This window comes from Carassius auratus, chromosome 10 (genome assembly GCF_003368295.1).
Source record: "Carassius auratus strain Wakin chromosome 10, ASM336829v1, whole genome shotgun sequence".
Classification (NCBI taxonomy): Eukaryota; Metazoa; Chordata; class Actinopteri; order Cypriniformes; family Cyprinidae; genus Carassius; species Carassius auratus.
This window is the reverse complement of record NC_039252.1, coordinates 1,143,719-1,159,202: the sequence shown is the minus strand read 5'-3', so window position 1 is coordinate 1,159,202 and position 15,484 is coordinate 1,143,719. Positions and strand designations below refer to the sequence as shown.

The following is a 15,484-nucleotide window of genomic DNA, read 5'->3' as shown; positions in this document are numbered from 1 at the left end:
CTTCATTTTAAAACTGCCGCTAAACATTTAGTAAGGTACGTAATAATGGTGTTGCAAAAAAATGTATTTAGAAGCACGTATTTTTGAATGATCCTGAGTTGGATAAAATTAAATGGGGAAAAGTCATGTGAGAGGAGGCAATACTTGGCCTTTAACACTGTTCATGCAATTAATCCTACCTCTGTTTTAATTGATTGTTCTGAATAAGGCTGGGCAACAATACAAAAAAGAGAAATCTTGATTTATTCAGAACGTTTGACTGATTCTCGATTTTGAGGGATTTTGACTAGTCAACTTGAAAATGTAGGTACAACATGATTCAATATTTTGTTCTTTATTAACCGTCTGGTAAAAGAGAATTATATTCCAAGTGCAGCACACATGCAGTTCTGAAGGTTATTGTGTTCTTAAAGTTACTATTTTGGAATAAATCATGTTTAATGCTTAAGAAACCTGATGAGATCTTTTCTTAGTTTTGATGAATAAAACATTTGTAATATAATAATAATACAAATAAAAAATGTATTGTGTGTTGTTGTTTTTTAAAAGTTAAGGCAACATTTATTTATTTAACCTGCAAGATGTGGTAAGATTAAGCATAACTGGAACAGTAATTCACATTAGATTAAACTGAAGCATTAAAGGCAGTGAGGACTTGCCTCCTCATTTCAGATCGCATGCTGCTAGCGAAGGTTTTTTGCGTGCATGACTCTCTCTGACAGCACACTCTGGGGTATTCATGCTGTCCAATTGAGTGAATAAGCACAAACCCATGTGCTGAAGTCAGGACTCTGTTCTCATTAGTAAGCACTGCAGTCTCTCTCTGTACTGGGAATGCAGGGCATACTTGTTTTATGAAGTTTCTTATGCTTATCAAGGCTTCAAGGTTTCTTATGCTTATAAAATAACAGTTTTCTCTTTTAATATACTTTAAAATATACATTATTTCTATGATCAAAGCTGAATTTTCAGCATGATTACTCCAGTGTCACATGATCTTTCAGAAATCATTCTAATATTCAGGATTATTTGATAAATAAAATGTTAAAAAGAATAGTGTTTATTCAACATAGACGTTTTGTGTTACAATATACATTACTATTTAGAAGTTTGGGATCAAATCATTTTTTTCTTTCTTTTTTAAAAGGAATGTATACTTTTATTAAGCAAGGATGTGTTAAATTGATTAAATTAAATTAAATGTATGCATTTAGCAGACGCTTTTATCCAAAGCGACTTACAGTGCATTCAGGATATATATTATAAGATTATTATCTAGAAAATAGAAAATGAATGAAAATGTACAGCCCATATTCAGTCAAAATGACAGATAATGATTGGTTAGAAAATATTTATATTTTTAATAGATGCTGTTCTTTTGAACTTTTTATTCTTCAAAGAATCCTGAAAAAGGTTCCAAAAAATATATATATATATTAAGCAGCACAACAGATTCAACACTGATAATAATAAATCACATACTATAATGATTTCTGATGGATCACGTGACACTGAAGACTGTGTCCCAGAAATAATTTATATTTGAAAGTAAATTGAAACAGGAGATCAATATTAAATAATGCAATAATATTTCACAATATTACTGTTTTTTATATATATATATAAATAACTACAGCTTTGATGAGCAGAAGAGACTCCATTAAAAACTTCACAAATCTTACTGATGCCAAACTTTTGAATGGCAGTGTATGCACACTTTCTCTCAATAACTAAATGATGACGGCGAGATGAACCACTGAGGGCAAGATTTCCACACTGAAGATGAGCAAATAAAGTAGTTCAAGTGTTTTTAGCAGCCGGAGCAAACTTTTCCAGTAAGTTTGTTTTGGGAAGCTGTTCCGAGCTCCTGAAATGGACTTTATTTTGGCCTGATTTTGTTTGAAATGACATCACACCAGTTCGATCTGTGATGTCATCTGAAGTGTACGGAGGCCTTCACTCTCTCGGTTCAGATGTTCAGCTCCTTTCAGACGTGTGTTTGAGCGCACACAGTCTCATCAGAGAGCAGCGGTCAGCTGAGCGGTCAGGACTGGAACAATCATCGCCCTGGACCTTTAGAGATTCACATTAATGATAAGTCAAATGGCCATGTGTTAATGTAGCCGCACAAGCATTACTGCATTACTTCTTAATGTAACTTCTTGATAATTACATCTTGCCATTTGTGTGCTGAATTTATAAGAGTGGTGTATTTAACCTAATGTGTAAATATAAAGCATTCTGTTTACTTCATCACTATTACATAGTAAAAGTCCCCATGACGCTTTGGGCTAATTATGGGAGTAACTTCCATTTAAACGATCAGCAAAAGGTTCGCTCTATGAACACAATAATAAGCATATTCAACTGGGTACAATGAGGTGACACTAATTTACTCACCCTCCAACCATAGATCATTAAAAGGACTTTTAAAAGTGCATTTAAATGACTTTAAACACACCACAAATAACTCCTAAAGATCCTCGTTCTAGCCACAGCAGTATTTCGGCGTGTTAAATAACATTATAGTAACTAATGTCTATATTTCGTAACAATTAATTTCTATGGTATCCGTGTAAAAACAAACCTACACAGAGACGTGAGGATTTTAAATTAAATAAGGGAGAACAGACCACAAATGCACAAGAAATGTGGTCTTTTTTTATTTGCTTACAGCGGAATACAAAGGAAACATGAAAATAGTACAGTGGGCTGAAAAGAGCTACTCTATCAATATTGTTGTTATATGACGTCACATTAATATTACCAAATGTAAGATTATTATCCTGACTTCTGAAAACAGAAAATGAATGAAAAGTCAAAATGACAGATAATGATTATTTATGATCAGAAATTATTTTTTGCAGTCTTTTTAAGTGTCTCCCGTAACTTAAATCGCAGTAGGCTCATCAGGAAAAAGGTGAATAGATCCGGCCAGTCTGAAAGGTGCAAATATATTTAGTGTAACATCAATGAATTCAATTATACAGAACGACTGAAGGTGGATTGGGGAAGATTTTACTTTGCGCTCCAAGCCATCTGCATGTTATAATTTTTTCGACGGCTCTCAGAAAGTGATGGGGACCTGTCCCACCCGTCGCCTGTGAGAGTGTTTGTATGGTGTTGTGTAATGTTGTGTTGTGCTGTGTTCATCCTCTTTCTTACCCAGGTGCCTTCCAGGATACACAGGGAAACGCTGTCAAACCACAGACCCTGTGAGAGTCATAGACCCCAAACGTATGTGCAGTCAGAACATCCCCTTCACCCCCAAACACACACGCCATCGCCGCTGTTTCCACGCTGTTTTCCTCGCCTCCTCCGCCGTTCACAAAGCATTCTCTCTGTCACGTCTGACTGGTGATTGGCTCTTGGAGTCGGAGACGTTTGCGGGACGTTTAGCGGGGCAACACCGGAGAAACGCGTGTGTGTGGGGGACTTCTGGGTGTCAAACTCACTTCCTGTCTTCCTCTCTTTTCTCTCTGTGACTTCTGTCTTTCCCTCTCAGGTGCCCCAGTGAGTTTACTGGTGATCGCTGCCAAAACTACGTAATGGCCAGCTTCTACAGTACGTCTATTTCCTCTTCCTGTCTGTGCTTGAGTTGGAGCATGCTCAGTCAGGGCTTCCTCCTGTTGCTTTGTTTTATGTTCTCGATGGACGGGGCTAGTCAGATCAGATCTAGTTATTTTTGGAATTCTGTTTATGTTTCCCATTACTTCTCTGTGCATGTTCAGTGTTTATTAATCAAGTTTTGTTCTGTTGGATGCTAGTTAGCTGATAATGGTTAGACAGGGCTGACATGTTAGTTATTAGAGGTTCCTCTGCTTCACCTCATCTTAGACTTAAACAGGAACAGACAAAATCACAGCGACTGGCTCTCGACTTTACTCTCAGCTCATCAACATGTTTTTTTGAGCTAGTCAAATAATTACGTCCTGGAAAATGACTAAGCGTCCTCAGTCTAAACACTGAACATTTAGTCTTTTTTCTTTAAAAAAATACTGCTGAACTCTTGAAAAATGTTTCTTTTGGAACAGTGTTGTTACTGTTTACTAAAAATGAAAACTATTACATTAAATAAAATGAAATACTGTAGAAATATTGGATGAAAAACATAAATGTAAAGAAACTTAAATGGAAATTAGGAATATTGCATTAGAAGCTGCAATAGCTGAAATAAGTTTAACTCTAACTAAATCTGTAATTAAAATAAATTAAAGCTTAATAGAAATATTTTCATAATTAAAAATATCAACTGCACATAAATTATTACCAAACTTAAACTAAAATGGAAAAAAAAAACGAACTATTAAACTATATTATTAAAAACAAAAATAGTATATAAATAAAACTTAAAATGACACTGGTTTAGAATTCCCATATTTTATTAAATATAATATTATTAATAATAACAACAATATTAATAATCTGTCCTGATAATCCAGAATGACATTTCTTTTTCAAAAGATATTTGTAAAAAATAATAATAATAATAACTGAATAATCAAATGTATAAAATAGTATACGTTTAGTGCCCTGCTCCAGCTAGAGAATGACCCTGTTAGATTGGCCTAGCACAGTAAAACCATCATTTCTTTAACTGAATCTATGAAAGCACACACTTCAGAGTCTCTGAAGCCGATCAGAAGGACCTCGGCTGAGACCCGTCAGTACAACATGAACACTGTCGTAAAAGAGACTTCAAATAGGACTTTTAGGGAGGTATTATGGAGCATCTCCATCGATTTATCTGAAGTGCTAAAAAAAAATAAATTTACTGGAGGTCTTCAGGCAACCTTTTCTCAGCTTTTAATAGTGTTTGCTAATGTGTCCTTCCTAGCATGACCTCCATCAGTAGAGATGCTCTGGCTCAGTGTCCAGAGAGGATTGAACACTGATCAATGCCATGCAGGAAAGATGTGTGCTATCAGGATAAATCATCAGCGCTTTAACAACACTTCATTATTAGCTCAGCATTCCAGTCAAACAATTGATAAGCAAGGGTTATTTTAAATTATATTAAAATTGGTCATTTTTGTGATTGCAATCACTCCATTTTTATGCATTCTGTGTTTATGGCTAAGAATGACATTATTTTTTGTCATTTGATCAGAAATCTGTATATGCATTTCTGAGAACCTCATTTTTTTATTTCAGATAATATTTCTGGAAGCTGTTCTCAATGTGCAGCAGAATCAATTTTCTAGCATTATTGCTTTCAAACTTTGACTGGCTCAGGTTTCAGACTGGCAGAAGCAGGTTTTCTTCTGGACATTACAGATAGTTTAGGTGACCGAGATGTGCATGTGTTTAACAGCATGTTAATCTGAAACAAGTGCTGGCGTAATGACATCAATAACCACGTCTGACTTTGTCCGTGTGAAATGTGGAGGGTCAGTCTTTATAATGATGTGATCGCAGTGACATCTGCATGTGCATGTCCTTGTGTCATGATGACAACCAACCATAAGTGTCTGTATATAGAGATGCACATCACTATATATGTGTGACAAACCATCCATGTATCTCTTAATGAACTCTTAAAGCATTAAAGATGCATATTCATGGTGGGTTTAAAGTCAAACGGAATAGGTTTGAATGATTTCTTTTCCAATGTTGTGTGTGTCTGTGTGATGTACCATGCTGTACTGTACATGCGGAGATGGTTCGAGCTGGTGTTTGTGTGCAGTCAGTCAGAGTTGACATCACCGCTCAACTGTTTTCTGTTTGTGTTTTGCTTTCTTTTCATCACCTTGTCTGCCTTGGCAGAACATCTTGGGATTGAATTTATGGGTATGAATCGTTCTTTCCTCCTAGTTTGCAGAATCGTAGGTCTAGAAGCTTGAGCCTGTTTCCTTCAACTTCAGCTGGTATCCTTTTGCTCATGAAGGGATCAGACAGCCATAACAAGATGATTGGAGATTGAAATCATTGTTATTCTTTATTATATTAATGCACTTGGCTTCAGATGGCTGCTCAGAGCCATGTTTCTAATGTTTTAGGCAAGAAAGCGGATAGCCTCTTCAAAGCATGTGTTGTGCCAGAGGACATTAGACTGTATGTTAGGAAGGATGATGTTAATTATTCATGAAGGCCTCTGATATCTCCTATTCAAAGCAGATATGTAAGGCTCTCTCTCACACACACACACACACACACACACACACACACACGCAGAGGCAGATAAAATAATTCACACACAGTTGAGCTGTGCAGAAGTGCAGTAGTTATGCTGTGTTTAGATCCCTTCAGCTTTGCTTTACCTTCATTCATGCATCCCTCTATCTTCAGCATGACATTGCTCCATTCTTCACTTTCTTCCTTGTTTCCTCCCATTGGTTTTCTCCTGTTTCTTCCTCAGTGTTTTATCAATGTCTGTTTGTAGTGATTGCCATTTTGTTGTGTGCATCAGGAATATGCTATACTTAGAGATCGAAGATCTAAATCAGATGGGTGGTAGTGTTTGCTCACAGGCCTCAATAATGTTTGTTGTGACAGGAACCTACTGTATCCTGTCCCATAAAGACCCTGTGAAGTCAAAATAATTTTTTGCAGAGAAAATGGCTAAAAGATATTGATGATACCATATTGCACTCAGTGGTGTATACAGTTTTTTGTCCAATCAAATGCTCTTTGAAATGTGTTCAAATGAGTTGTGTTCAATTAGGGTTAGAGCTACATTCTGTCAAACATTTCCACAGGGTCTTTTCAGCATTTCTGTGAGTTTGCACCACTACCAGTTCATGACGTTTTATTAAAGCCTTTAGCATTCATATTTACTGAACGTTCACGAAAATACAAATCTAAACAGACTAACAAATGAACAATATGAAAAAAGAAGAAAACTTGCTGAAGGCTTGGATAAATTCAGTCTGTCAGTGTTGTGATTAAACCTTGAGTGAAATGCATGACTGAGTGTTGAAGACATCCCAGGGGCCTCGGGTTCTGCTGAGTTTGCATTTCATGTAATCGTGATGAGATGATGATTCTGACTTTGAATTAATACGTCCCGTTGTGTCCTCCCATCATCCTGAGATCAATCTGTGTGTCCTAGTAGCACTAAACCCTGTCTAATGACACACTCCAGCATCACTGGAAACATACGTGTGTTCTTACTTGGAAATCTGTTAGACATAGACACCATTAAAAACATTTCCAAGTAAGAATGTGACTGAGATGTGTGTGTGTGTGTTTCACCTGGAAGCTTCAAAAGCAGTCTGTGCTCTCTTCCAGAAGCTGAGGAGCTCTATCAGAAACGCGTTTTGACTATAACAGGCATCTGCATCGCTCTTCTAGTTGTTGGCATCATGTGTGTGGTGGCTTACTGCAAGACAAAGTAATTCCCTTTTTGAGAAGTCTAAGTTTGTACTAATGTTTCACTCAAAAACTAAAATTATTGATAGTCATTGAATGCGATCTCCTGCGGTCTTAAAGCTGGTTGTGTTTTGCACATGTAGGAAACAGAGGAAAAAGCTGCATGATCGTATGCGGCAGAGTTTACGAGAGCGAAACGCTGCGGCCAAAGGCCCACAGCACCCTCACCCTCCTCCCGAAAACCTGCAGCTGGTCAATGTGAGTACCGTTACCGGAAACACTTCTAATCCTGTACACTACACTTAAAGAGAAAACATTAAAGAGAAAAGTTAAGATTAGTGGTCAATAAGGATTGAAACAATCACCTAAAATCTTCAACTTCAATTTATAAAAATATATAATAACTGAAAAAGCCTACCCTTTATACATATTTATCAGACGAGCGTCAGTTTTTCACTTGATTTGATAATTCAAGATGAACAAAACAGTGACATAAGACATTTCCCAAAATGTACATACATAATTACAAAAATACATATTTCAGATATTGTTTTTTAGTAGTTTATTACATACATTTATTTATCACCTTGTTACTAATTAATTTTCTTAGATTGGACACAATCACAATTATTTCACAGACCTGTGTTTTTGTATTAGTTCTTGCCTTAATTTTTTCCTTTATATTTTAAAACATACACATTCCTTTTAGTTTATACTGGTTTTCTCTCAGCTTCTGCATACATAAAAAAAAAACAATTAATTATGTAAAAAAAAAAAAACAGGTAAAGTGGTAAAGTGTATAACTTGCTTAAAGAAAAACAGTGATACAACAATCGACTTTTGTCTGATTTCAGCGTTACATGCCGAAAAATACCGTTCCTCCTCATGTGCACGTGATGGAGAAAGAATTGGAAACATCTCTCTCTACAAACGAGTTTGCTTCATCAACACATGCGTCCACTGCTGTCTCTCAGTCCTCCAGCCAGTGGTACAGTACAAACCCTCAACACAAAAGCATACACACAAAATTACTAGCTGAATAAATCACATGGCACTCAAACCATGTCCTATGTGTTTGTATAGCATTGTTATAGCATTATATTGTATAGCAACTGAAGTAAGATCCATGAGAAGTCTTTGAAACCACTGAAATGTCTTCGGAGAAAGTGGTCAAATATGTCTGAAACTAAGGGACAGTCGCTGTGATGAAGTTTGTAGATGAAGAATCATGGTGAAAGAACAGCACATGACTTTGCCTTTGTCTTCTCACAGCTGGAGTAATGGGAAAGCAGAGAGCGTGGTTTCTGACAGTCACGCAGTCCTGGTCAAATCATCGGTGGAGAACTGCCGGCACGGGACGCCCGGTTACAGGGGGCGTCTGAATGCGACCGGAGGAGTCCATCAGCTCAATGATCACCTGAAGAGCTCCTGCAGAGACTCCCCCTACAGAGAGAGGTACTGCTCACTGCATGACACTCCTCACTGAGGATTGGGAACATGTCCTGTCTTTCATAATGAGCAGAGTTCTGTCATGACAACTCTCGGAGGGTTTACCATGGTAAGTGCATGTGTTTGGTCTCGACAGAATAGATCTGCTACCCTCCTGCGGCAGAGCAAGTAACAATGTGATACTGCCAACACATCCACAACATGCTGCTGTGAGCATGGAAGAAATACTGATACTGCACATATATTAATAACCCCCTTAAAGCATACATGATCAATACTGCAGATCTTATACAGGTGGAGCTGGGGAAGGAGAAGGGTTTCTGAAGCTAGAGCAAACACGAGTCATATATTTGAATGTTGAGCAGCAAGCTCTTGGCTGCTGATAGAAAACCAGTCAGCTGGTTCATTATGTCATTTTGTTAGATTGAGTTTGACCTATTGGACTGCGCCATCTACAGTTTCATGACAGAACTTCCCTAAATCCAACATGGATTGGATTCCAGTCAGAAAAAGAAGCAACACATCTAACTTAACTATATTTTGGTGTATTAAACATAGTTTCCCAGTTTTTTTCTCATTCTAACAAGTGGTGCAGTGTGACAAAGTGACTTTTTTCACATTACATTATGCATGCAGCTTTACTGCCATGTGAACAGAGGTAGTGATTCAATTCTGCTGAAATGTTCTCTCCCTCATGTTTCACTGGTAAGTCTAAATTATTTTTGTGAAACAGCTCATTCAGATGATTCGATTAAGCTAATAAATAAAAATGAAAAATATATAAAAACTTGTAAAGCTGGCCCCCTCAGTTATATCAGTACATCACTCATTCAGAAAATAAAGTAAACTTAACCTGTCCACATTATGCTCCAGCTTACAGACAGAGCATGTGACACAGTCCAATGGCGTCCACATCATTTGCTCATAGCCTGACCTTCTTTAAACAACTGAACATTTTTTATCTGACACAAATATTTCCATTTCAGTCTCTACTAACAAGTTTAGAGTTGAATTAGCTATGTTTAATGCACAAAAGACAGCGGGACACAGAGAACAGTATGCTTTATTTTTTGAGATTACATGTTAATTTAAGTGATGGAGGATTTATAAAACCTGAAAGTAATCAGTGTTGAGTGCTAATGTACGGCTGCTAAAATCAAATTAACAGTTGAAAACATTTGTTCTAAATTTAGAAGAGTTATTAAACTGTAATCAGTTACATTGCTTTAATAAAGTAATTGAAATACATATTACATTTTAAACATGGTAACTTGTAATCTATAACCTATTACATTTCCACAGTAACCGTCCCTACACTGATGATAGACACAGTAAAGTGAGTCTGTGTTTCTTCCACTAGGTGTGTTTCGTCCATGACCTCACCCAGCCGTCTGTCCCCCGTGGGGCTCCTCTCTCCGGTGACGCCCTCCTCGCCTCCCTCCGAGATGTCGGCTCCTCTGTCCAGCCTGGCGACCTCTGTCCCATCCATGGCAGCGAGTCCCTCAGGGGAGGAGGAGCGCCCCCTGCTGTTCCGGACCCCTCCGATCCTGCGTGACAAATCCGGTTTGAATCAGTCAGGCCATAATCTCCGCAACTCGGCTCACTACAATCACGGCCTGGAGCTGGCCAGCCCTCCGCACACCGCAGAGCAGGAGGAGAGTTCACAGCAGCACCAAAGCACAGCCGCAGCGTCCGCCCCGAACAGCTCAAGAACTCAGACGGCGCTGGAGCCGCTCAGCAAGAGTAACTCAGAGAGCAGCAGCTCGGAGAGCGAGACTGAGGACGAGCGGGTGGGAGAGTACACGCCATTTCTGGGCTTACAGACCCCTCTGGCCGCTGGATCAGTTGTTCTGGACGGGCTGGAGGGCAGCAGAACTAACCCCGCACTGCTCCTCTCGCCGAAACACGACCTGCAGAGCAGATTGACGGCCGTCATGGCCAACCAAGATCCTATAGCTGTGTGAAAGCTGCATTGAAGAAAAAAATCACCACTAAACCTTTATTTTCTACAATTAAGTACTGCAAAACTTTTATTTTAGTGATGTAGTGAAACAAAGACTTTTATATGTATGTGTACAACGTGTTCGTGTCATGGGGGAAAAAAAGTGCCATTCACATGTAGCTGAGGTCACAGTATTTCAATGGCAGAAAAAATATAATCTATGGTGCCTTTTCATTTCAGTTTGAAGAAAAAAGGACTGCATCATGACACTGGGCCATATATTCATGTATTTAAGGCAACAACTGAGAAAAAAAAGAATCCACCAGCATTCCATGTCAGAATCCTTGCTATCGGATTAAAGTGTGAAGAGCATCACGGTCTCATGACCTCTGACCCACTCTCTCTTATTTAACACACCTGATTCATCAACTGAGCTGTGGCAGATAAGAGAGACGAGCAGGACTAACCCAAGTGATGTCAATTATTATGCATTTTTATTTAAAGTATGAAGTGTGGCTGCTGCAAACTAAAAACAAGACAATTAGAAAGCTATAGAAATTAAGAGTTGATGCTAAAAAAAATCAGCTATTACAATCAGCTATTAATCAACTTTTATATTATGGTTGTCATGTATAGCAGACATGACTTCTATGAGACAGCTGATTGTTTTCTGTCATATTACTGCGGAATGACTGAATATATGGCTCACTTTGTCGATTGTGCTCATTGGCTTCTCAAGCAATGCATTGTGGGAAAATTACAGCACCACTTTTATGATACTGATTATATCTTTTTATTTCTTATTGGTTTTTGTCCAATCATTTTTATTTTTTACATTTGTCCTTTGCTATCCATGTAGAACGTTACATTATATTCAAAGTGTTCCTTTGTTCTTTTTCATCATGTTTGTGTGTACATGTGTAACCATTTAAAGAACAAATCACCTGTTGTACAGTATTTTGCTATGTTTGCATCACCAGATTATACAGTAACTTATGTATTCACAGGGTTTTACTGAAAATAGCTTGTAATAGTCTATTCAGCTTGTTAAACAGAAGAAATGGTTACACAAACAACACTTTTAACCTAGAGCTCACTATAAAACTCACGGCTCTAGTGCGTGAAGGCCTTTTCCGCTAAGTTTTCATTTGAATGAAATGTGGCCCATTTTATTGTATTTATTTTCTTTATTTATTTGTAATTTATTTATTTATTACCTGGGCCTTCTGAAATATAGCATCTATAAATCTATATTTTAATAGCAATGATAATAAGAGATATTTGCAGTCTTTGGTACATCAACAAAACCTTATTTTGGTGTTTTTTGTTTTTGTTTTGTTTTTGTTTTTTCTCATCACTCGATTATATTTGTGTGTTGTTTTGCCATTTAGGCCTAGACTCTGTTATTCAAACTCTCATTCAGAAACAATAAATGTTCACCATGACAAATATCCATGAACCTGATTATATAATTAAAATGAGCTGAACTGCATCTAGGACACTTGAAAACAGCCCTTGTTATGTTGCTTTTAATGCAAGCCTTTATGTAATGATTCAGACCACCTTGAGTTGTGCGGACAGATAGCTCACATCCCTTCTTCCATCATCAAACTTAGTTTTTGAGAAAAGGTTGATCATTTCCTGTTTGGATGAAATGGTTTATTACGTTTTGCAGAAATATTGAAACCAAGGTATGTACGATCTAAATGCATCAGTGTTCCAGTATAGCAGATTTTGACTTATTGTTTGATCTCCACATCGCCAGTGAAGATAAATTGTCATTCTGAGAGCTGCATGAGCACAGGAGGACAAACACAGGCATGCCTTGCACAACACATGCAAACATGCATGGGCAAAGATGTCAATCACTCTCTAACCGAGAACAAAATGTTCATTTTCATCTGCTTTTGTGTGAACAACTCTATAAAATGTCTGGGCAAAATGTATGATAGCTTTACACTGTGTTGGATCTCTTTATTTTTGCTATGTCTTATCCTTTAAGTTGTTTAAATGAGTTAAAGGTGTTAGCAGGTGTTGATGACACACTCACAGATCCCCTCTTATGTGGATGTATCTGGTGGCTTCTTTCATCTGTGCTTCTGGCTGCCCATAGACCAGTATGACATATCGACTGAGCAGGTATCAGTATTGCTGGTGACAAATTTTGAGGATTTTCTTTCAAACTTGGTAACACATCAAAAGTTACAATTTTGATGGTTTAATATTTCAAATTATCACCAAACTTGAGTTGAAAAGTTATTCTTTTATAGCAAACTCTTATATTAAATTTCACGGTAAGGATACCTAATAGGAAGACAACTTCACAATACTTTGCAATGTTGACATGAAGCTTGATATGTATGGTCCCAGGACCCTGGATTTGGTGACAGCACCACCTATTGGTAAACAGTATTTAAACTGGACAAAAAATTATAATCTTGAAAATAAAATGGCTTAGACTCCTGATCATTTTCACCATATATGCTGTTGACCCACACCCCAACAAAAGATGTTAACTTCACTATGTTAACTAGATGTCTGGCATGCATGGCATTTATGAGAACAATAACATTCCTGCATTTTTATCAGAAACAGGAAGAACCCAAAAATTCCCAGAGACAGAAGAATTTGTGCACAATTGATCGTAGGCCAAGATAAATAGTTTACACAACTGACCAAATCTAGAAAAATGGTAAGTATCGTCTTGTTGTGAGTTGTGAAATACATAAAACATTTATCTACTGCTTTAACCCCAGAACAAGAATGCTCACTAAAAAAGCTAAAGAAGAAGTCCCACCAGTGCTTTCAAAATGTCAGCATGTTGTTCAGTAAGTGGATTTGACTTGACATGTCCTTAGTAGTTTGCTGTTTCAATTGGTTATTAAAGTTTATTATTTATCTCATGACCTAAGGGTTTGAAGTCAATCCTGGAGCTCCCAGAAGATGATGATGACAACAGTTTGCACCTTGTGACAGCCATACTGGCATGAGATCACATTTGTGCTTTCCGGCCAGCCAAGGGGAATTGATTTGGAAACCTGTTTAAAAAGATGAATTATTCTTGCACTGTGACATCACACACCTCACTCTTAACTACCAAATGACATCATCCAGGAGACAAATCTGGTGGCTACACAACAGTATGAACCCCTGGATATATTAGCATTTTGAAGGTTTTTGTAACATTTTGTAATTTTAGTCACTTTTTCTTACACTATCGCATTATTTCCTTTTTGTAAAATAAAAATAAAAAAAGATGGTTAAAAATGTGAAAATAATCATAGTAATAATAATAGTATTTGCAGCACAGGTCAATGCTTGAAATGCAGCTACATTTAAACAAAGAATGAGGTTTTAACTGTCATGGGATAGAAACTCTTTAATGTCATCAGGTGAAAAATGTTTGAAATACCTTTCGGTCAAATTGAAAGCAAGCATTCCATTCATTATTTAAATATATTACTGACTCACCTTGGACTTTCGATCTTCTGCAAGACAAAAACAATGAATTTTAGAAGGATAGCTCCTAAACAGTTCATGTGGATGTAGACCAAAGCTCCAAAAACACCTAAAAGCAGCCTAAAAGTACAACTCCAGTGGTTTAATTCATGTCTTCTGAACAGATCTAATCATTTGGTGTCAAAGCAAGCCAAAAGCTAACCCTTATTTCATCCTGCCATTGCAGTCAACTGATGTTTGCTTTGATGATCTGAAAAATGTGATTGTGAGTAAATCAGATGAAAATAAATTAACACTTTTTAAAACTGGATGCTCCTAAACTTTACACCCAACACAAAATGATACTCAGCTCTATATTTCTTTTGGACCAGATGAATTAGGCGTTTCTTAACTCTAATCTAACCCTCGAGTTCCACTTTCCTGCATAGTTTAGCTCCAACCTTGATTGAACTCCTCTGCTTGTATCTTTCTGAATCTTGAAGACCTTTGAAGGCCTGTGCATGTGTGTTGGGATTTTGGGGTTGGAAAATGAACCTCAAGGGGCCAGATTTAAGAACACCTGGTCTAACAAGTTAATGTAGTGAATAAAATAAATGGTGCATGCATAGGCAAGATGATAATAGTTTCCTTCTATTAAATTATGATATTTTTAATTGAGCCAATGCACATATGGTTCACATATTGGGCTTAATTTATAAAATATGCCTATGTTTTTAGACTGTGTGTATGCTAAAATTCATGACGGCACTCATATTTGCAAACTTATAAAAAATACTGCATGTTTTTGGAAATGTAAGCTGTTCTTGTAGCTCGCCGTTCTACATTAGACAATTCTGATGATGACTGGTAAGCTTTATATGTTATTAACATTTTATAACCCCAATTTCTCATCTTTTCATTATCAAATTTAAAATATTGCACACTTATAAAGCCCTTAATAACCCATTTATATTAAGCAACATTTTATGCTACAATCCATTTTTATACAATTTGACATAAAATTCTTAACTATTCAAACTCTTAACTCTTTAAAATCTGCTCACTGAGCGTCAAAGAGACGAATGTAGATTTCTTGATTTTATGTTAGATTCTCTGTGCAGAGTCAAGTCAAAGTCACCTATATTTATAAAGCTCTTTAAACAAAATACATTGCGTCAAAGCAACATTGAACAACATGAACAACATTCATTAGGAAAACAGTGTGTCAATAATGCAAAATGATAGTTGGCAGTTTTAATTTAACGTGTTAGAAGTTATATGCACAAAATCTTATGTCAGAGCTTCAATGCTCAAGATTGTCAGTTTACAGCTTTCTGAGACCAG

The 15,484-nt window shown here is 37.0% G+C and overlaps 1 protein-coding gene across 9 annotated transcripts in view; it reads left to right on the top strand.

Moving 5' to 3' along the window:
- nrg1 (neuregulin 1) overlaps positions 1 to 12,135 on the top strand; it is a 101,553-nt gene extending 89,418 nt beyond the window's left edge. For 3 of the 9 annotated variants that reach the window (XM_026273079.1, XM_026273087.1, XM_026273084.1), the window contains 7 exons: positions 3,506 to 3,564; positions 5,767 to 5,790; positions 7,231 to 7,333; positions 7,455 to 7,569; positions 8,166 to 8,299; positions 8,584 to 8,766; positions 10,121 to 12,135. In XM_026273079.1, the coding sequence (XP_026128864.1) occupies positions 3,506 to 3,564; positions 5,767 to 5,790; positions 7,231 to 7,333; positions 7,455 to 7,569; positions 8,166 to 8,299; positions 8,584 to 8,766; positions 10,121 to 10,724 (1,222 nt within the window). In that variant the 3' untranslated portion in view covers positions 10,725 to 12,135. Of the gene's footprint in view, positions 1 to 3,169; positions 3,238 to 3,505; positions 3,565 to 5,766; positions 5,791 to 7,230; positions 7,334 to 7,454; positions 7,570 to 8,165; positions 8,300 to 8,583; positions 8,767 to 10,120 lie in introns of all 9 variants that reach the window. The other 6 variants (XM_026273081.1, XM_026273088.1, XM_026273086.1 and 3 more) reach the window with 4 other exon arrangements.
- Positions 12,136 to 15,484: the final 3,349 nt, after the last annotated feature.